The sequence below is a fragment of the Equus quagga genome, chromosome 2 (genome assembly GCF_021613505.1).
Source record: "Equus quagga isolate Etosha38 chromosome 2, UCLA_HA_Equagga_1.0, whole genome shotgun sequence".
Taxonomy (NCBI): domain Eukaryota; kingdom Metazoa; phylum Chordata; class Mammalia; order Perissodactyla; family Equidae; genus Equus; species Equus quagga.
In genome coordinates, this window is record NC_060268.1 from 91,902,195 (window position 1) to 91,923,079 (window position 20,885).

The 20,885-nt window shown below is 39.8% G+C and overlaps 1 protein-coding gene across 2 annotated transcripts in view; it reads left to right on the forward strand.

Moving 5' to 3' along the window:
- Nucleotides 1-20,885, forward strand: part of FANCI (FA complementation group I) — a 92,859-nt gene that overhangs the window by 66,859 nt on the left and 5,115 nt on the right. For both annotated transcript variants that reach the window (XM_046653253.1, XM_046653254.1), the window contains 15 exons: nucleotides 4,808-4,909; nucleotides 5,890-6,060; nucleotides 6,137-6,258; nucleotides 6,781-6,945; nucleotides 8,333-8,512; nucleotides 11,741-11,907; nucleotides 12,248-12,324; nucleotides 13,746-13,862; nucleotides 16,033-16,084; nucleotides 16,916-17,043; nucleotides 17,142-17,210; nucleotides 17,396-17,489; nucleotides 17,805-17,992; nucleotides 19,091-19,144; nucleotides 19,227-19,286. In XM_046653253.1, the coding sequence (XP_046509209.1) occupies nucleotides 4,808-4,909; nucleotides 5,890-6,060; nucleotides 6,137-6,258; nucleotides 6,781-6,945; nucleotides 8,333-8,512; nucleotides 11,741-11,907; nucleotides 12,248-12,324; nucleotides 13,746-13,862; nucleotides 16,033-16,084; nucleotides 16,916-17,043; nucleotides 17,142-17,210; nucleotides 17,396-17,489; nucleotides 17,805-17,992; nucleotides 19,091-19,144; nucleotides 19,227-19,286 (1,746 nt within the window). The remainder of the gene's footprint in view (nucleotides 1-4,807; nucleotides 4,910-5,889; nucleotides 6,061-6,136; nucleotides 6,259-6,780; nucleotides 6,946-8,332; nucleotides 8,513-11,740; nucleotides 11,908-12,247; nucleotides 12,325-13,745; nucleotides 13,863-16,032; nucleotides 16,085-16,915; nucleotides 17,044-17,141; nucleotides 17,211-17,395; nucleotides 17,490-17,804; nucleotides 17,993-19,090; nucleotides 19,145-19,226; nucleotides 19,287-20,885) is intronic.

Here is a 20,885-nt window from a genome sequence, read left to right on the forward strand (position 1 = left end):
AGTCCAGGACCAGACGGCTTCTCTGGAGAATTCTACCAAACATTCAAAGAAGACTTAATACCTATTCTCCTCAAACTGTTCCAGAAAATTGAGAAAGATGGAGAACTCCCTAACACATTCTATGAAGCCAACATCACTCTGATCCCCAAACCTGACAAGGACAACACAAAGAAGGAGAACTACAGGCCGATATCACTGATGAACATAGATGCAAAAATCCTCAACAAAATTTTGGCAAACCGATTACAGCAATACATCAAAAAGATTATACACCATGATCAAGTGGGATTTATACCAGGGACACAGGGATGGTTCAACATCCGCAAGTCAATCAACGTGATACACTACATCAACAAAATGAAAAACAAAAACCACATGATCATCTCAATAGATGCAGAGAAAGCATTCGACAAGATCCAACACCCATTTATGATAAAAACCCTCAGTAAAATGGGTATAGAAGGAAAGTACCTCAACATAATAAAGGCCATATATGATAGACCCACAGCCAACATCATACTCAATGGACAAAAGCTGAAAGCCATCCCTCTGAGGACAGGAACAAGATAAGGGTGCCCACTTTCACCACTCCTATTCAACATAGTACTGGAGGTGCTGGCCAGAGCAATTCGGCAGGAAAAAGAAATAAAAGGAATCCAAATAGGTAACGAAGAAGTAAAACTCTCGTTGTTTGCAGACGACATGATCTTATACATAGAAAACCCCAAAGAATCCACAGAAAAACTATTAGAAATAATCAACAACTACAGCAAAGTAGCAGGGTATAAAATTAACGTGCATAAATCAGTAGCATTTCTATACACTAACAATAAACTAACAGAAAAAGAACTCAAGAACTCTATCCCATTCACAATCGCAACGAAAAGAATAAAATACCTTGGGATAAACTTAACCAAGGAAGTGAAGGATCTATACAATGAAAACTACAAGACTTTCTTGAAAGAAATAGGCGATGACATAGAGATGGAAAAATATTCCTTGCACATGGATTGGAAGAATAAACATAGTTAAAATGTCCATACTACCTAAAGCAATATACAGATTCAATGCTATCCCAATCAGAATCCCAAGAACATTCTTCACAGAAATTGAACAAACAATCCTAAAATTCATATGGGGGAACAAAAGACCACGAATTGCTAAAGCAATCTTGAGCAAGAAAAACAAAGCCGGCGGAATCACAATCCCCGATTTCAAAACATACTACAAAGCTACAGTGATCAAAACAGCATGGTACTGGTACAAAAACAGGTCCACAGATCAATGGAACAGAATTGAAAGCCCAGAGATAAAACCACACATCTATGGACAGCTAATCTTCGACAAAGGAGCAGAGGGCCTACAATGGAGAAAAGAAAGTCTCTTCAACAAATGGTGCTGGGAAAACTGGACAGCCACATGCAAAAGATTGAAAATCGACCATTCTTTTTCACCACACACCAAAATAAACTCAAAATGGATCAAAGACCTAAAGATTAGGCCTGAGACAATAAGTCTTTTGGAAGAGAATATAGGCAGTACACTCTTTGACATCAGTTTCAAAAGAATCTTTTTGGACACTGTAACTCCTCAGTTGAGGGAAACAATAGAAAGAATAAACAAATGGGACTTCATCAGACTAAAGAGCTTCTTCAAGGCAAGGGAAAACAGAATTGAAACAAAAAAACAGCTCACTAATTGGGAAAAAATATTTACAAGCCACTTATCCGACAAAGGGTTAATCTCCATAATATACAAAGAACTCACACTGCTTAACAACAAAAAAACAAACAACCCGATCAAAAAATGGGCAGAGGACATGAACAGACATTTCTCAAAAGAAGATATGAATATGGCCAATAGACACATGAAAAGATGTTCATCATCGCTAATCATCAGGGAAATGCAAATCAAAACTACACTAAGATATCACCTTACCCCCGTTAGATTGGCAAAAACATCCAAAACCAAGAACGACAAATGTTGGAGAGGTTGTGGAGAAAGAGGAACCCTCATACACTGTTGGTGGGAATGCAAACTGGTACAGCCACTATGGAAAACAGTATGGAGATTTCTCAAAAAGTTAAAAATAGAAATACCCTATGACCCAGCCATCCCATTACTGGGTATCTATCCTAAGAACCTGATATCAGAAATCTCAAGAGTCCGTTGCACCCCTATGTTCATCGCAGCATTATTTACAATAGCCAAGACGTGGAACCAGCCTACATGCCCAGAAACTGATGATTGGATAAAGAAGATGTGGTATATATACACAATGGAATACTACTCAGCCATAAAAAAAGACGAAATTGGCCCATTCACACCAACGTGGATGGACCTCGAGGGCATTATGTTAAGCGAAATAAGTCAGTCAGAGAAAGACGAACTCTATATGACTCCACTCATAGGTGGAAATTAGTATATTGAGAAGGAGATCTGATCGGTGGTTACCAGGGAAAAGGGGGGGTGGGGGGAGGGTACGGAGGGGGAAGTGGTGTACCCACAACATGACTAACAAAAATGTACAACTGAAATTTCACAAGCTTGTAATCCATCATAACATTAATAAAAAAATAAAAATAAAAAAAATAAAAAAAAAAAATCTAAGTGACCTATACATGAGTGTCTATGAGATTATTTTCTGTTGAAAAAAGTTTTTAAATTGTGGAATATTTCAAAGGACCATCAAGAGGAGAATTCAGCTGGAGAATATCTGGTATAAATAAGACCTTTTACTCCCAACATCTGTTCATTAAACATTTATGTGAATCTTTTTCTTAATAACAACTTGATTGAGATATAATTCACATAGCATACAATTCACCCATTTAAAGTGTACAACTCATTGGTTTTTAGAATATTCATAGAGTTGTGCAACCATCACCACAATCAATTTTAGAGCATTTCATCACCTCCGAACACAAGCCCACCACTTAAGCCACCACCTGCTGATTTTCCCATCCTTCCCTGACTCTCCTAGCCCTAACAACCACTAATCTTTCTATCTCAATAGATTGTCTATTCTGGGTCATAGAGTATGTGGTCTTTCGTGATTGACTTCTTTCACTGTCAGTTTTAAACCAACATTGCATTCCTGGGATAAATCCAAACTGATTATGATTCATTACCTTTTTATACGTTACTGGGTTCAGTTTTCATTTAGGATTTTTACATTTATGTTTACAACAGGGAATGGCCTATAATTTTCATTTCTCATACTGAACGTCCTTGGTTTAGTATGATCTTAGTAAAATGGTGGGGAAATGTTCCGTCTTTTTCTGGTTTGCGTAAAATTTGGAATTCTCTATTTATTTCCCTTATTCCCTTTTTCCCTTACTTGTTTGGAAGTTATATACTATTTTTCATTAATCTAAACTTTAAACAAAATTTTTGGCTTTTGACACACAAGTAGTGTCAATTCTAGCCCTAACTACATTTGGAGACTAGTTGTGGCTAGAAATTCCCGGGGGAGGCTTTTTTCCCCCTCCACCTGTAGTCAAGGGTCAGTTAGCTACATACCCTTACCATCTTCCCCAATGTGGTGGATACAGGTTTTAGGTTCATCCACCAAGGAGATCTCCTGCGAATTGCAGCTTTATGTGAGAGTCTCTCATAGAGCCTTCACCCCAGGAGGGCCCTGGGCTTTGTCTTCAATTCCGTGATTCCTTCTATAATTGTAGCTCTAGGCCTCAGGGATTGACAGATGCTGCCAGAGTAAACACTAGTTCCAGAGCTCATTTGTTCATTTATTTGCTAAGATTCATGCGTTTATAACATTTTCTAACATATTCAGACCGCTAAGGAATTCTCTTATTTTTCTATCGTCTTAGCTATTTAGTAAACAAATAGATCTATATAAAATTTTTAATGCAATGTTTTCTATTGTTTTTTACCAGGAGGGTTTCTCTAGACCCCTAGTCCACCATTTTGCTATAAATGGAAGTTCTCTCTTTCTGTCTCCCCTTTTTATGCCATTGCTCCGTGATAATTCTGCTGAAGAAGCTCCATTTGGAATTAAGGTCTCAGATGTGTAGACTATTGGAAGGTCCTGTACTGTTCATTAAAAGCTTTTCAATGGGCTTGGGCCTGATCCTATGTAAAATTTATATCCTGTTAGCTATCTTGTATCTTTCAAACTGTAATGATCAGCCCATCTACATTTGCGCATTTAATAAGAATTGAAAATTATGGCTGAAGACATAGAGCAACTCAGGTTAGTATGTGGACCAGTAAAATTCTGCAAACTCCAAAAGTAAGAAGGAGAAAAATTATAATTTACCCTTTTTTTGAGCTCTGTTATGTGCCAAATAGTGTTTGAAGCCCTTTACATGGATTGGCATATTTAATGCTTATAACAGCCTTCTATGTTTATATTAGTAATACCCTCATTTCACAGATGAGGAACCAAGGCATGGGTACCTTTGTCAAAACCATTAATAAGTGGTAGTACTGGGATTTTGGACTCAGCCAGTCTGACTCGAGAGCCTGTATTCTTAACCATCAAGTTATAGTGAAAATACTGATGGCCTGTGCAGATTGAGGAATTGGTGTGAGAGAGTATGATGTTTTGTAGGAGAGGTAATGGAGGTGGAATAGGAAAGGAGATCTCAATCAGTACAATGCCTAAAGCAAGGACAAAGGATGTGGGCAAGCCAAAGCAACACAGATTTTGCTGCATTGTTCTTTGGGCAGTTGGGAAGTATGTTTTAGAATACATTAGACATTAAAGGTGCCACTAGCCTGACAAATTAAAAAAGTGAAAGCATTCATGAGCCATGATGTCTTTTTTCCTTACCGTACACAGTTAAAACAGTTCTACGAGCCACAATCTGATGTGCTGCCTCCTCTCAAATTAGAAGCTTGTATTCTGACGCAAGGAGATCAGATCTCTCTACAGGAACCACTGGTAAGAGTTTTATTCCTCCTATAACCATTATTTTTACTGTTAAGTAAAATCTTCAGAAAGATGTACCTTGAGCTTTCCCTGGTAAGCTTGCTTTCTGCTACTCCCAAATGAATTTTTACTCTTAAATCTACCCTGTTATCTTTTCTGAGTCATCATCACCTTGGGTCTGTTGGTAAGATGTCTCTGTGTCAGTGCTTGACTAAGTCAAGGCATCCACCACTTCTCCCAAGGAGCATTTTCTCTCTCATTTATGCCTCTTTGCTTATATACACTAAATAAATATACTTTAGAATTGGGGGAGGGAGATCACTTAGAAGCAAATGAACCCAGGGGGCCTGCTTCATTAGTCTGGAGGGAGTATATGATTTAGGCTGAGCTAGAATTGGTGCTCTGTTGAATCTTCAGAGGAACTAGGACAGGTTGGTTTTCTGTTCTTGTTGTCTAGCCTCAGAAAGACAGGGAAGAGAAAAAAACTGAGCCTCTCCCACCCCAGCTGACTTAGAACTCAAGGCAGGGGAAGGGGGTGGTCTTTCAGTTGTCATATCCTGTGTTCATAATGGGCCTTCTGTGCCGTGAGATGTCCTCAGCCTGGTTCGGAGATGCTATGTCGGTCTCCCAAAGCCTCCCTAAACATAAACCGCTATCTTTAGAATAGCCTCTGGGACTCAGAGGAGCTAGAGAGGATTTAACTTCATAACCAGGCTCCATGGTGTTTGTTCCACATCAGGGACAGCAGATCTGATGTCGTGTTCTGAGGTGTCAGCTACTTATGAAGACAGTTCCTTTGGGAAAGGCCAGAAAACAATGCCCCTGTTAGTTCAATTATTTTTTTTCCAGTTTTATTAATTCAGATTGACTTAATTTGTGCTGTTGATTAAGTTACTTTAGCCTTATAGATAAGGATTATTTGTTGATTATCAGCAGCTTCATAGGTTATCCTTTAACACTAAAGAATGTTTAATTATTATTTTTTCCTACAGGATTATCTGCTGTGTTGTATTCAGCACTGTTTGGCCTGGTATAAAAGTAGAGTGATGCCCCTCCAGCAGGAAGAAGAGGAGGAGGAAGAAGGGTTCTACCAAGACTTGGATGATATGTTGGAGTCCATTACTAACAGAATGATAAAGAGTGAACTAGAGGACTTTGAACTGGTAATTGCTAAGTCTGAACTGTGTTGAATAATGGAGGTTTTTAATGGCTTATTAATTTTTATCTCATGTCTCTTAGGATAAATCAGCAGATTTTTCTCAGAGCACTGGTGTTGGCATCAAAAATAGTATCTGTGCTTTTCTTGTGATGGGAGTTTGTGAGGTTCTCATAGAATATAATTTCTCCATAAGTAATTTCAGGTAAGGTATTGCTGCGACTCTACTTGTAGTTTGATGAATAGTCCATTTGATATGTATATTTTTTAAACTCTAACAATATGCTAGGTATCGAACAGACCACAGACCGTGTCACTATCTCTTAGATGCCCTAAGACCAAACTATGTTCTTTCTACTAAAGAACTCCAAAGCATATGCCAGACAGGCCAGTGAATGTTGTCCCTCTAGCAGGCTTTAACTTGTTCACAGTTCCTCAGACCCTGGCCTCAAGAACTACTGATTTTAATAGAGAAATTTTTATTGGTGGTAGTATTGAACTTTCATGCTCTGCATCGACTGGTATAAATAAGAGAGGAAAAAAAAAATGACCCGATGGATGGGTGTGACCTGGGAGTGTTACACTAATGAAGATCCATTTATTTGTTATGTGATGTTGAAAATATGACATTAAAAAAAAGCATTTTGATTTCTTTATTACTGTATGTGAAAGTAAACCACAATATTCTGATGCTTGTCCTTGGTGATCTCTTTTTCCTCTTACACAGTAAGAATAAGTTTGAGGAGGTTCTGAGCTTATTTATGTGTTACAAGAAACTCTCTGACATCCTTAATGAAAAAGCTGGTAAAGGCAAAACTAAAGCAGCCAACAAAACAAATGATAGTTTTTTGTCCCTGAAGTTTGTGTCTGATCTTCTCACTGCTCTTTTCAGGTAAGGTTCTAATAGAGTGCTTAAGACAGCAGCACAGCGAAGATAGTAACGCCTGTATATAGTATACAGTATATACAGTATATAGTAACTGTATATACCGTAAGAAATAAGCCAGGAGGTTTCTAAGTTTCTTGAAATGAAAGTTTGGACAATCCTAGGTAGCCATTCTAAAGAGGTACCTTGAATTATTAAAGAAAAAATCTGAAACGGTGGACTAATGAATGAAAAGCTAGGGATGAATTCCAACAAGGTGGTGAAGGAAATCTACCTGGGTAGCTTGAACACCATACAGGCGTACCTTGGAGACATTGCAGGCTCAGTCCCAGACCACTGCAGTAAAGCAAATATCACAGTAAAGTGAGCCACACAAAGTTTTTGGTTTCCCAGTGCATATAAAAGTTATATTTCTACTGTATGTAATCTATTAAGTGTATAATAACATTGTGTCTGAAAAAACAATGTACATACCACAATTACAAAATTCTTTCTTGGGGCTGGCCCTGTGGCCAAGTGGTTAAGTTCATGCGCTCCACTTCAGCGGCCCAGCATTTTGCTGGTTCAGATCCTGGGCGCAGACATGGCACCACTCATCAAGCCACGCTGAGGTGGCATCCCACATGCCACAACTAGAAGGACCCACAACTGAAAATATACAACTATGTACCAGGGGCCTTTGGGGAGAAAAAGGAAAAATAAAATTTTTAAAAAAAAAATTCTTTCTTGCTAAAAAATGCTAACCATTGCCTGAGCCTTCAGCAAGTCATGATCTTTTTTTTTTTTTTTTTTAAGATTTTATTTTTCCTTTTTTTCCCCAAAGCCCCCCCGGTACATAGTTGTATATTCTTCATTGTGGGTCCTTCTAGTTGGTGGCATGTGGGACGCTGCCTCAGCGTGGTTTGATGAGCAGTGCCATGTCCGCACCCAGGATTCAAACCAATGAAACACTGGGCTGCTTGCAGCGAAGCGTGCGAACTTAACCACTCGGCCACGGAGCCAGCCCCCAAGTCATGATCTTTTTGCTGGTGGAAAGTCTTGTTAAGAAACACAATATCTGTGAAGTGCAATAAAATGAGATATGCCTATAACAGATAAAAAGGGAAGAAAGAAAAACCTGAATTGAAAAACCAAAGAAACAACAAAAAAAACCCTAAAGAAAACTAAGACTGACATTTAAATTTTATCCAAGTAAAAGAATTAGAGGAGGGGGGAAAATGAGGTAACACTGAGAATGGTAATTGTAGAAGGGCAGCCATGGCAATGACTCTGGCGTGGTCTGCCCAGAGTCTGTTGTTCAGAGCTTGCTGGTGCTGCTGTTCTGAACAGGCCCTAGAAAGCCTAACTCCAGATCCCAAGAGCAGTAAAGGAATCTCTGTTTTTTTCTCTCTAGGGACAGTACCCAAAGTCACGAAGAGAGCCTGTCTGTCTTAAGGTCCAGCAATGAGTTTATGCGCTACGCGGTGAGTGTGGCTTTGCAGAAGGTACAGCAACTAAAGGAAACAGGGCATGTGAGTGGCCCTGATGGCCAAAACCCAGAGAAGATCTTTCAGAACCTCTGTGACATAACTCGGTAAGCCACTCTCACCCACAGAAACTTGTTCCACTTGGTGTGGAGTCTCTAAGAGAGGAAACTGCAGGCGGGGTGAAGGTGAAGTTGGGCGTGCCCTAAGAGTGAAAGTGCAGTTACTAATATTGGGTCTTTTTTCTAGTCCTGCTTTGGTGTGGATTGTTAGTCACATATAAAATGTTAATCTATTACCAGGAACAAGGAGGAGTGTTACATAATGACTAAATAATTAATCAAGGAGACATAATTTTAAATGTATATGTACCTAACAACAGAGCTTCAAAATACGTGAAACAAAAACTGATAGAACTGAAGGAGATATGCACAAAAAATAATCTACCTGTCTCAGTAATCAATGGAATTAGTAGACAGAAAATCAGGAAGGACGTAGATGACTTAAACAACACTATCATCCAGCCTTACTTGACACTTATAGAACACTCTACAACAGTTTCAAAATACACATGCTTTTTGGACCATATTTGGGGCCATAAAACAAATTTAGCAAATTTTAAAAATAGAAATCAGTATGTTCTCTGACCACGATCGAATTAAACTTAAGAAAGCAATACCAGGAATATCTGGATAATCGCCATATATTTGGAAATTAAATGCATTTCTAAATAACCCATAGTCAAAGTAGAAAGTCAGAAATTAGAAAGTATCTTGAACAGAATGAAAATGAACACACAACATATTAAAACTTGTATGATTCAGCTAAAGCAATGTCTAGGTAGAAATGTAGAATAATCAGTGATTGTATTAGAAAAAAAAATCTCAAATCTTTAAGCTTCCACATTAAGAAAATAGAAAAAGAATACAAAAACGATGACAAAAAAACACATAGCATTGGAGATTGGATTGGTGGTTACCATTGGGGCAGCGGGAAGACGGGAGGGTAAAAGGGGTGATTAGGCTCACATGTGAGGGGATGGACTGTAATTAGTTTTCGGGTGGTGAACATGATGTACACAGAATTTGAAATATGATGTACATCCAAAATAAATAAATAAATAAATAAATAATAAAATTTAAAAAAAAAATAGAAAAAGAAGAGCAGATTAAAATGAAAGTAAGCAGAAGGAAGGAAATAATAAAGACCAAAGTAGAACCATTGAAAATAAAGAGTAACAATAGAGAAAATGAATGAAACCAAAAGCTAGTTCTTTGAGATCAATAAATTTAATAAACCTTAGCCAGGCTGATCAGGAAAAGAGAGAAGACACAAATGAAAAATATCAGGTATGAGGAAGAGGGGCTATCACTACTGATTCTACAGACATTAAAAATTGATAATAAGAGAACGTCAACAACTTTATGCCAACAAACCTGGTAACCTAAATGGACACATTTCTTGAAAGTCTACTCAAGAAGAAATAGCTAACCTGAATGATCCTATCTCAAATAAAGAAATTGAATTTATGGTGCCAAATTTTCCATCAATGAAAATTCCAGACCTAGATGTCTTCACTGGTGAATTCTACCAAACATTTAAGGAAGAAGTATTACCAATTTATGCAAACTCCTCCAGAAAATAGAAAAGGAGGGAACATGATCTCCCAGCTTGTTTTTTGAGGTCAGTGTAAATTAGCCTGATACCAAACCCAGCCAAAGACATTTTAAGAAAACTACAGACCAATTTCCCTCATGAATATAGATGTAAAAAATATTAGCTAATTCAGCCCAACAATTTATAAGAAGGATAATGTATCATAATTAAATGGAACTTTTCTCAGGGATGCAAAGTTGGCTCAAAATTGGTAAATCAGTCAATGTAATTCACCATATCAACAGACTAAAGGGAAAACCATATGATCATCTCAATAGATATAGGAAATAAAAATTCCGCATAAACCATGGTGAGATCTCCCAGCAAACAAGGAATAACAGAGAATTTTCTCAGTCTGATAAAGGAAATCTATAAAAAACCTCTAATTAACATCATACTTAATGAAGAAAGACAATGTTTTCCCCACTTTGCCCTCACCACTACTGTTCAACATTGTACTGGAGGTCCAGCACAGCACAGTAGCCAGTGCAGTAAGGCATGAAAAAGAAAGAAAAGGCATCCAGATTGGGAAGGAAGAAATAACACTGTCTTTATAGACATAATTATTCTCATAAAAATTCCAAAGAATAAAAAGAAAAGCTACTAGATCTATTAAGTAAGTTTAGCAAGGTTGCAGGATACAAGGTTAATATTTTTATTTATATACTAGTAGTAAACAATTAGAAATTTAAATTTAAAAAACAGTACCATTTACCATAGCATCACAAAACTTGAACTGCTTAGTGATAAATCTAACAAACGTGCAAGATTTGTGATGAAAACTAAGAAACATTAATGAGAGAAATCAAAGGAGTCCCAAGTAAATGGAAAGGTATACAGTGTCCATGAATTGGAAGATTCAGTATTGTCAAGGTGTGAATTCTTCTCAAATTGATCCATAGATTCAACACAATCCCAATCAAAATCCTGTCAAGGTTTATTGTAGGTTTTAACAAGATGATTCAAAAATTTATGTGGAACAGTAAAGGACATAGAATAACTAAAACAAGTTTGAAATAAAAAAACAAAGTTAGATGACTCATACTATTTGATTTCAAGTCTTACTATGAAGTTGCTGAATTTTAGATAGTGTGGTATTGGTAGAATCAGTGGAACAGAGTATATAGTTGAGAAATTGATCCACACGAAACTGGGCATTTGATTTTTGACAAAGGCGCCAGGTAATGCAATGGAGAAAGAGTCTTTTCAACAAAATGGTTTTGAAACAATTGGACGTCGATATGCAAAAAATGAAGCTTTATCCATTCCTCATGTCATATACAAAAAATTAACTTGAAATGGATCAGAGACACAAGTGTAAAACCAAAAATTGTAAAACATCTAGAGGAAAACAAAAATCTTTTATGACCTTGTTTTAGGTAAAGGTTTCTTAGGGATAACACTAGGAGAACAATGTATACTTAAAAGTTTTAACTCTGCTCTTTGAAAAACTCTCTTAAGGAAATTAAAAGACAAGTTACCGATTAGGAGAAAATATTTGCAAAATACCTGTCTGATGAAGGACTGGTAACCAGAGTACATTGGTTGTGGGGATGATTACACAACTGCAAGTTTGTCAAAATTCATAGAAGTGTACATTCACAGGGTGTGAATTTTACTGTGTGTAAGTTGTACTTCAGTGAAACTGACTTTAAAAATAAACTCACTTTTCCCTTCTTCAGGGTCTTACTTTGGAGGTACACTTCCATTCCTACTTCAGTGGAAGAGTCAGGAAAGAAAGAGAAAGGAAAGAGCATCTCACTGCTGTGCTTGGAGAGCTTACAGAAGATCTTCAGTGCCGTGCAGCAGTTCTATCAGCCCAGGATCCATCAGTTCCTCAGGGCTCTGGGTGGGCATTTCAACTCTGATAAATTGCCTTGATCTGAGTTTCTCTTTCTTAACATCAAGCCTCTTGATTCTATTTGTTAACCTACCACAGGACACCTGAGAAGAGTCCTGATGTTGCTAAGGAGTGACATCTAGTGGATTCAGAATTAGCACTTATTGGATTACACCTAACTGCAATTAGTGACTGGAAAATGGAATGTAGTATTAAGAAATTGCAGAATGTTAGGAATATATTTAAATCTGCCTCCAGACTTTTTTGGCCTTCTAAAATTTTAGCTATTAAAAGCCAAAAAAAAGCATAAGTCCTTTTCAAAGAAGATTGATTTCTTTTCTTTTCCTAGATGTCACAGATAAGGAGGGAGAAGAGGTGGAAGTCAGTGTCAATGAAAGGGCAGCATTCCAGATCCGGCAGTTCCAGGTGAGTAGCCCTGGGAAGCTGCTGTACTTGCCTGAGGGTCCTTGCAAAGGGACTGTTAGCACGGGCAGCTGTAAGAGTGGGCAGAGAGTGAACTAGTAGGACAGGAGTGTTTTTCTAGGTCATTATCCAAACAATAGGAAATAGCTCTTAGAGTGGAAAATAATGCATTTAAAAAGATTCTAGTGGGGCTGGCCCAGTGGCATAGTGGTTAAGTTGGCGCCACTTTGGTGGCCCAGGGTTTACAGGTTCAGATCCCGAGTGCGGACCTACACACCACTCATCAAGCCATGCTGTGGCAGTGTTCCACATACAAAACAGCAGAAGATTGCCATATATGTTAGCTCAGGGCAGTCTTCCTCCCCCAAAAATAAATAAATAGAAAGATTCTAGGCAGCCAGCCCTGATAGCCTCATGGTTAAGTTTGGTGCACTCTTCTTCAGCAGCCCTGGTTCAATTCCAGGGCCCAGAACCACACCACTCTTCTGCCAGTAGCCATGCTGTGGTGGTGGCTCACCTTGAAGAACTAAAAGGACCTAAAACTAGAATATACAACTATGTACTGGGGCTTCATGGAGGGGGAAAAAAAAAAGGAAGATTGGCAGCAGATGTTAGCTCAGGGCAAATCCTTCCCAAGAAAAAAAAGTAAAAAAGATCCTAGGGAGGGTGTGTGTTAAGCCACCCCAACCTCTGGCACTCACTACCTCTAAGAATGAGTGTATGAGTTGACATAAAGAGATTGCCAGGAGGCTGTTAAGGTATGGAGGTTATGTTTTGTTTTTGTGTCTGTGGTGTGGTTTGGCTTTGTGAGATTGCATAAAGACTGGACAATGAAGCCTATTCGTTTCTAACCAGTAGTTGTCACAATACCAGGATCTGCTACCACAGAGGACTTCTTTATTTAACAAATAATTTTAAAGTTCCCACTGTGTGTCAGGGACTGTTCCAGGTGCTAGGGATACAGCAGGGAACAAAGGGTCAAAATCCCTACCCTTGCAGGGCTTACACTGTTGTGAGGAAGAGACTGGTGGACAACACAGGGCGTATTTCAGGTGGTGAGAAGGAATAGAGAAAGGAAAACAGGGAAGGGATGTCGGCCATGCTACAGCTGGGGCGTGGCCTAAGCCTGAGGTCAGTGGATGGGCTTCGGGGAGCTGTGAGCCACCCCAAAATGGCTGCACCATTCATTCCTAATTTGGCAAGGGGTTGAAGAAGGAGTCCATGGTTTTCAAGAGAACAGTCAGATTTATGATCAAAAACAGGGCAGGAAACTACCTGTTCGATCCAGGTTTATTTTCAGATTTTATCCTCTTGGATTTTGGTAGCTTTGAATAGTTTTTGTTCCCAGCCTTAGGAATCTCTGACTAGATCTCCCTGAGGGTAACATGTCTGCTAATGTTTCTGTGTATACTTTCCTTTCTCAGAGGTCCTTGTTGAATTTACTTAGCAGCCAAGAGGAAGACTTCAATAGCAAAGAAGCCCTCCTACTAGTCACTGTTCTCTCCAACTTGTCCAAGCTGCTGGAGCCCTCCTCCCCTCAGGTACAAGTCCCGCTCGTTCAGTCCCACCCAGCATCCCTCAGAAGGCAGAGGATTGCATCTTAAAGTATGTATCTGAATGTCCTCTCCAAGTCTCGCTTATTTTAAATGACATATTTAATTATGCTTCTGAGTTAATATAAGATCAATAAGATGTACCCTTTCCTACATAGTGTTTCTACCATGAATAATTATATGCAGCCAGACGGGGCAAGAACATAACTGCTTTTGTTTGTTTGGCTATGGTCAAGGGTAAACAGTAAGCACTATAGAAAAAAACTTGTTTATCTTTGCTGCCTTCGACCTTCTTAACCTGTGTTTTCCCTTACTCTTGGCGTTTTCTAAGATGAAAGTATGTTAATTATCAAGAAGGTAGCTGACATTCAGCACTTGGCTGTCTCAGCAAGATTGGCTGGTACTGAGTTTGGGGGAAATTCAACAAAAGGTGGTTAAGTCAGAAAGCATGACTACAGTCCCAAAGCACAAACAACTCTGCCCAGATAGGTTGTATGTATATGTATGTAGGTGTGTACTCATATACATAGAATTGTGTGCCCGCATGAGCGTTCACACACATAGAATAAGAGAAGGGCCACGTTTTGTGGGTCTGTTCCATTCAGGGGCAATTTCCCTATGGGAAATAAAGAGCCTCCTTGAGAGCCTAGGGCTGTGTGCTCCCTCCTACCACATCTACTCCTGATGTGTGAGGTGGACAAGTTGGAGCCCTGGGGTACAAGGCTCCTCATGTGAACCCTCACTTCAGGAGGAGCTAGTCTGGGAGACCACAGCCTGAGGGTATTATGGTGTTGGAGGCTGAAAAACAGACCTGATTACTTCCGGGTAGCCCAAAGAAAGTCCCTTTTGCTACTCACTTTTGCTACTCATCTAAATCCAAACACTGCATCCCCATTTTACTTTCAGCTTCATCTTTTCATATGGCTACTTTTGCTGCAAAGAGCAGACGACTAGGAAAGAAACACAGGGACAGAGAATTGGGGCAGGGGGACATTTGAGGAAAAAATTAATAGATTTGGAAAGGCTAATATATACAGGAAAATTTTAATTTAATTTTTACTATGTACCCACACCACTGTAACTTCAGGTAGTCTGTTTAAAATTTTTTTAAATTTAATTTCAAATGAGTAATAAAGTCTTAGGATTTGAAAACCAGAAATGATAAAAAGATTTATAATAAATAATCTTCCTTCTATCCATGTCCTGCTTCTGTTCACTTCTTCTCCTACAAATAAGTAAATACCTTTTTATTACTTTCTTATGTATTCTTCAAGAGTTCCCTATTCCTGTACAAGCAAATACGAATATAGATTCCTATTCCTGAATCTACCCCTTTTCACACAAAAGCTTGTTCAGCATCCTGCTTTATTTATTGATTACAGTTGAAACTGTATTCTGGAGATTTTTTTATGTCAGTTCACAGAGAGCTTTCAGTTCGCCTCTGAATTTATCTTTTTCCCTAACAGATCAAAAAGTGAATTCTTGCTGGTCTTTTTGCACTTAAGTGTCACTGCTTTTCACTGCCCTTGTGGCTGAAATCCTGTCCCAAAGAAATGCTGAAGCAGAAAGCTGAGTGTGTATCTGGGAATGCAGCACCCTGCTGTCCCAAGACCTTAGCCTCCTCTGCCTACCTAAAAAAACTCTGTCTGGGTATTTTGGCTGTTTTCTTTTTCCTTTTTTTTTACCCCCCACTCCCTTCTAACCTCTTGGCTCCTAAAAGCTAATTCTGCTATCTTTATGGCCAGGATCTTACTTTCCTACACCTCTCTATTAGCCTAATATCCTTAAAGATGTCTCAAGTCTGGAGAGTGTGGGGCATGGGAAGGAAGAAAAAAGGAGCTTTCACCCTAGACCATGGTAGTAGGGGCAGAGGAAACTCAAGGGGGTAAGAGCCCAGACGCAGACCCCAGGACCTTTGGCCCGCAATGAGGGCATAGACTTTGAGAATTAAGTCATATGCTACATTATGAGAAAAAAGTATCAGTAATTCTTTACATAATTTTGGACTTATTTTTACTTAGTAGATTACCACTTTAGATCCAAGCACATGTTTTGGCAGGTGATTTGCTTAAATTTGGAAAGGTCTAGGGCTCTTCCAGTCTGACAACCTGTAGATCTGTCTTTTGGCATATTTCTTTAATATCTGAATGATTTCTAGTTTGTGCAGATGTTATCCTGGACGTCTAAGATTTGCAAGGAATACAGCCGGGGTAAGTTTCCTGCCATGTTTTCTTTTAGGCTTTATATAAAAATCATCGTTACCAAACAGCATTTAGAAAATTACACATTGACCAGAGTGGCCAAAATTAAAAACGACACAATACCCATACCAAGTGTTGATGAGAGTATAGAGCAGTTGGACCTCTCATTCACTGCTGGTGGAGGTGTAAGTTGGTATAACCGCTCTGGACAATGGTTTGGCATGATCTAACTACTAAAATTAAACATATGCTTACGATCCAGCAAGTCCACTCCTGGCAGAAATAGGTGGAAGAATTCTTACAGCAGCAGTGTTTTGATACGCTAAAATAAACACAAATACTCATGAGCAGTGGAATGGATAAAGGAATCGTGATGTACACACAGTGGAATACTGTACAGCGATGAGAATGAACAGACTACACTGACACACACTGTGGGGGAATCTCACAAACATAATGTTGAACAAAAGAAGCCAGACACAAAGTGTACTTACTGTATGATTCCCTTTAGATAAAGTTCAAAGTCAGACAAAACTAGATGTGAGGTTAGAAGTCAGGATAGCAGTTTCCTTGGTTGGGTGATGGGGGTCTCTGGGGTGCTGGTAATGTTCTGTTTCTTAGTCATGTGCTGGTTTCATAGTGATAGTGACTAGTACAGGCAAACGTCTCCTTTTCTTTGTGCAGTCTTGTAGGAGAGCTGCCTTGGTTGGAATGTGTGCAGCACTGGGATATTGTACCTGAGACACGACAAGATACGTGTTCTGGGTAGTTAGTCCCTCCCTCCGAAGGACTAACTGGATTATAACTTACCTTTCAATTTTCTTTCCTTTCTACTCCTAGAGGATGCCTCATTTTGCAAGGGCTTGATGAATTTGCTCTTCAGCCTCCATGTCTTGTATAAGAGTCCCGTCATCCTGCTACGTGACTTGTCCCAGGATATCCACGGGCATCTTGGAGACATAGACGAGGTACTGCAGTGAGCCTTCAATACAACATTCTGAGTGGGGATAGAGGTCAGGGGAACAGCCGTCCTGTCGTTACATCTCACCTCTCTTTCCCTCCCCAGGATGTGGAGGTGGAGAAAACAAACCACTTTGCGATGGTGAATTTGAGAACAGCTGCCCCTACAGTCTGTGTAAGTGTTGCTCCCCAAGCCATGGTAAATAGCCTTGTCATTCTTTGCATTTTGTTCCATGTGCAGAGTAAATTATAGTGGCTTGTGTCCTGAGGCCTGTAACCCACCTGCAGGTGGCCATGGTTATTATATTACACTAGTAGTTGTGTGCCGTGAGCCATGCCAGGCATTCTTTCCTTTCACAGTTACTTGTTCTGAGTCAGGCTGAGAAGGTCCTAGAAGAAGTGGACTGGCTAATCACCAGGCTTAAGGGACAAGTGAGCCAAGAAATTGTATCAGGTAAGATGAGCTCAGGGTGGGGTTCCAGGAATTGTGATGAGAGCAAAGTCAACCAAAATCCAAGTAGGACTACTGCATAGAAGTGGATGCCTGAGCTCAGTTTGTTTGTTTGAGCTGGATTTCTAATGTGATGAAAGACACAGCTGTGTGGCTTATGACAGCAAGGTTATTGATTCACTCTGCGTGATGAATTACATGCTCATTTTCCCTACAGACTTCCTAGTTAATGGTGTCTAGTTGATTTCTAAATCTCCTTCACTTCATCTAGAAAATAAGGCCAGTTGGGTTTGAATGTGCAATTTCATTTCCCTTCAGAAGAGGCCTCGTCTCAGGCAACCCTACCAAATCATCCCATTGAGAAAGCCATCATCATGCAACTGGGAACTCTACTTACATTTTTCCACGAGCTGGTGCAGACAGCCCTGCCATCGGGCAGCTGTGTGGACACCTTGTTAAAGGACCTTTGCAAAATGTACACCATTCTTACAGCACTCGTCAGATATGTGAGTATGTGAGAGATATTCAGGGTCACCACCCCCAGTCTGCCCCCACCAGCCAGGAGACGAGGCCAAGGCAGCAGCCCAGTGCTGCAGAATGCACCTGGACGGAGCGCTTGCCTGCATCTTTGCAAGTCATGGTTTGATTCCAGTTTGGTCAGTAGGTGGCAGGAGTCTCCACAAGCCAGGAGAAAACGAGTTCATGGCATAATTCTAAACCTCCTTTTAGAGGCCCTTATTTCCTTGGCATAGGAGTATGCAGCACCTGACTGAGAGTGAATGCCTCTACAAATGCCTTCTAAGACCTAATCTATAGTTAGAGAATTCAATCTGAGTCCATATTGCACACTAAATTAGACTGTTTCAAACCAGTCTGGCACTAAAAATGTGTTATTCCTTCTTTCATCCCTTTAACAAGTAGGTGTTAAATGCCTTACAGGTCAGGTACTAGGGTGGGGAGGAACTTTATTTTTAAAAAATACAAAGCACACTCTGCCCTGAGTTTAAGTTAATAAGTATTTGTTAATAAGAAACTCTTTCCTTGCACTTGAAATATTTTGGTCCTCAGCAGACATTCAGAAGGTGATAGGAATTAAGTAATTTAGTTCTCATTTTAGCAATGATCCATATTAAATACTTAGAAAAGCATAGTCAACCCAAGAAGGATGGTAGGCCACCCCACAGTGTACCCAAACAACAGTGCAGACATCTCTGAAAAGGTGTAGTTCTGGCTACATGGTGTGGCTACTAAGCTTCTGTAATGGAAATACTGAGTCTTTTCTCTTTATTTTCATTTTCTAAAGGAAAAACAGCAAAGTCATGGGTTTTCTAGATGCAGGGACTATCAGCCTGAAAGATTTTTAAAGCAATGAGTTGAACAAGTCAGAAACAGAAACGCTTCATTGCCCATGATCTGGGAAGCGCAGGAGCCTTGAGGAGGGGAAAAAGGAAGCCTTGTGTCTAGGATTCTCCATGAATACAGCAGCTTATTTTCTTTTCCCTCTCCAGAGTGATGAGTCACACTCTGTTAGTTCACTGAGTCACCTGTAGTTTCATGGGACACTTATATAGGATGATATGCTAAATCTAGGAATCTTTGGTTAGTATCTCCAGGTGTGTCAGAGCTCCGGAGGAATTCCAAAGAATATGGAAAAGCTGGTGAGTTGAGAATGCCTTTCCTAGGAATGGGGGAAGCATTTTATTCCTACAGTTACATTGGTTTCCTTCTCCTTTGCTGCAGGTGAAGCTGTCGGGTTCTCATCTGACGCCACTGTGCTATTCTTTCATTTCTTACGTACAGGTAAGTGACTCAGAGTCAGTACAAAATAGATCTTCAAGTAAGAAAGGACTTCTTATGTTCCTGGTGGACTGCTTGGCCACCTGTCCTGAGTATATGTAGTTTCTTCCCTACTTACCATAAGCAAAAGGTGCCCATTTGAGACCAAGCCAAGGCTTGAAGTCTTTGCAGCAAGGAAATCTTTAGTAATACCCAAAAAAGTTGTTTAATTTGGAAAGACAGGCATTTGATATGCTTGCATTTGGAGCAAGGAAGGAACAAGCATGCTTGGGCTCAGCGACTTGGTTTGTTTCTGGGTGATTCCAAATCCATGCCATTGGGCATCCTTTGGGAAGGTGAGTAAAGCAGCAGCAGGCCCGTGAAGTAGGGCTGAGATCAGATGGCACAGTGTGTGAGAGACAGCAGCATTTTCAGGGACTGGAGAGGATTTTCTGTCATTTGCCCAGAACTCTTTTCTTCTCAATGTCATCTGGTCTCAAATACCATCAGATTCTTGCAATACTTGAGTCCCCTTTACTGCTGGTTTAAACCAGCGTTTCTTAACCTCTGCATTATTGACATTTTGGGCCAGATAATTCTTTGTTGTGGGGCCTGTCTTGTGCACTTTGGGATATTTATAGCAGCATCCCTGGTCTCTGTCTACCAGATACCAGTAGCAGTCCTCTAGTGTGACAACCACACTGTCTCAAGAAATTGTCATATGTCTTTGAGAGGCAAAATCGCCCCTGGTTGAGAACCACGGGCTTAAACACGTGAAATGATGAGAGACCTACTGTCTCCCAAGCCCACTCAGTCACTGCAGTTAGAGTATTGCAGGGCTGTTACCGATCTCTGAAGAGTCAGAGAATGTCCACTAATGGGTCAGCCCCAGCCAAGCGTCCAGAACCAGTTGTTAAAGCAGTGGATTATGACCACTTTGATAGTGATGCCCACTTGTTTTCTGCCTCTGCATTGTATACGGGCACAACACATTCCTCTCCATAACTTGCCTCATAATGTGTATTAAGGGTGCCTCCTCCCCTCCCCTTGAGAATCAGTGACCAAGTGGCCTGTCATCTCAGTTTAGTGAAAGGAGTTTTCAGTAGTGTGCTGATAGTTGAGGTTCTCTATTGCCTTGCCTTCATACCCGTTTTGTGATCTGGGTCAGGAATATATCATCTGTTTTCTGTCTGGCCAGTCTATAGCCTCCTCTCATCAAGCTGTTATGTCTGATCCTCTCCTTTTATGTCACGCAAATACTTGCTGGCATGCCTTCTCAACCCTCATGCTCATAAATTTTCACATGGGTGCCATTCTTTCAAACAAATCTCTTGTCTGTGTAGAGCATATATCCCTCCATCCTAAAGTCAGGTTTTGAGTTCCCCATCTCCAGGTCTTAATGATGCCTATAAGGCCATATTTCAAAGTATGCTGTATTGACTGAGACAGTTCTCAAAAAAAAGGATTCTGTGAGAAATACTTGTACATATTTCTCACCTTTGAGATTCATGGTATCCATTAGCATACTAAAGTTGCTGAGAGGTCCAACAATAATGTTCAGTAGCAGTTTTCAAACCTATTCAAGAACTTTTGTTTTCTTAATAAACAAATATTACTAATTTT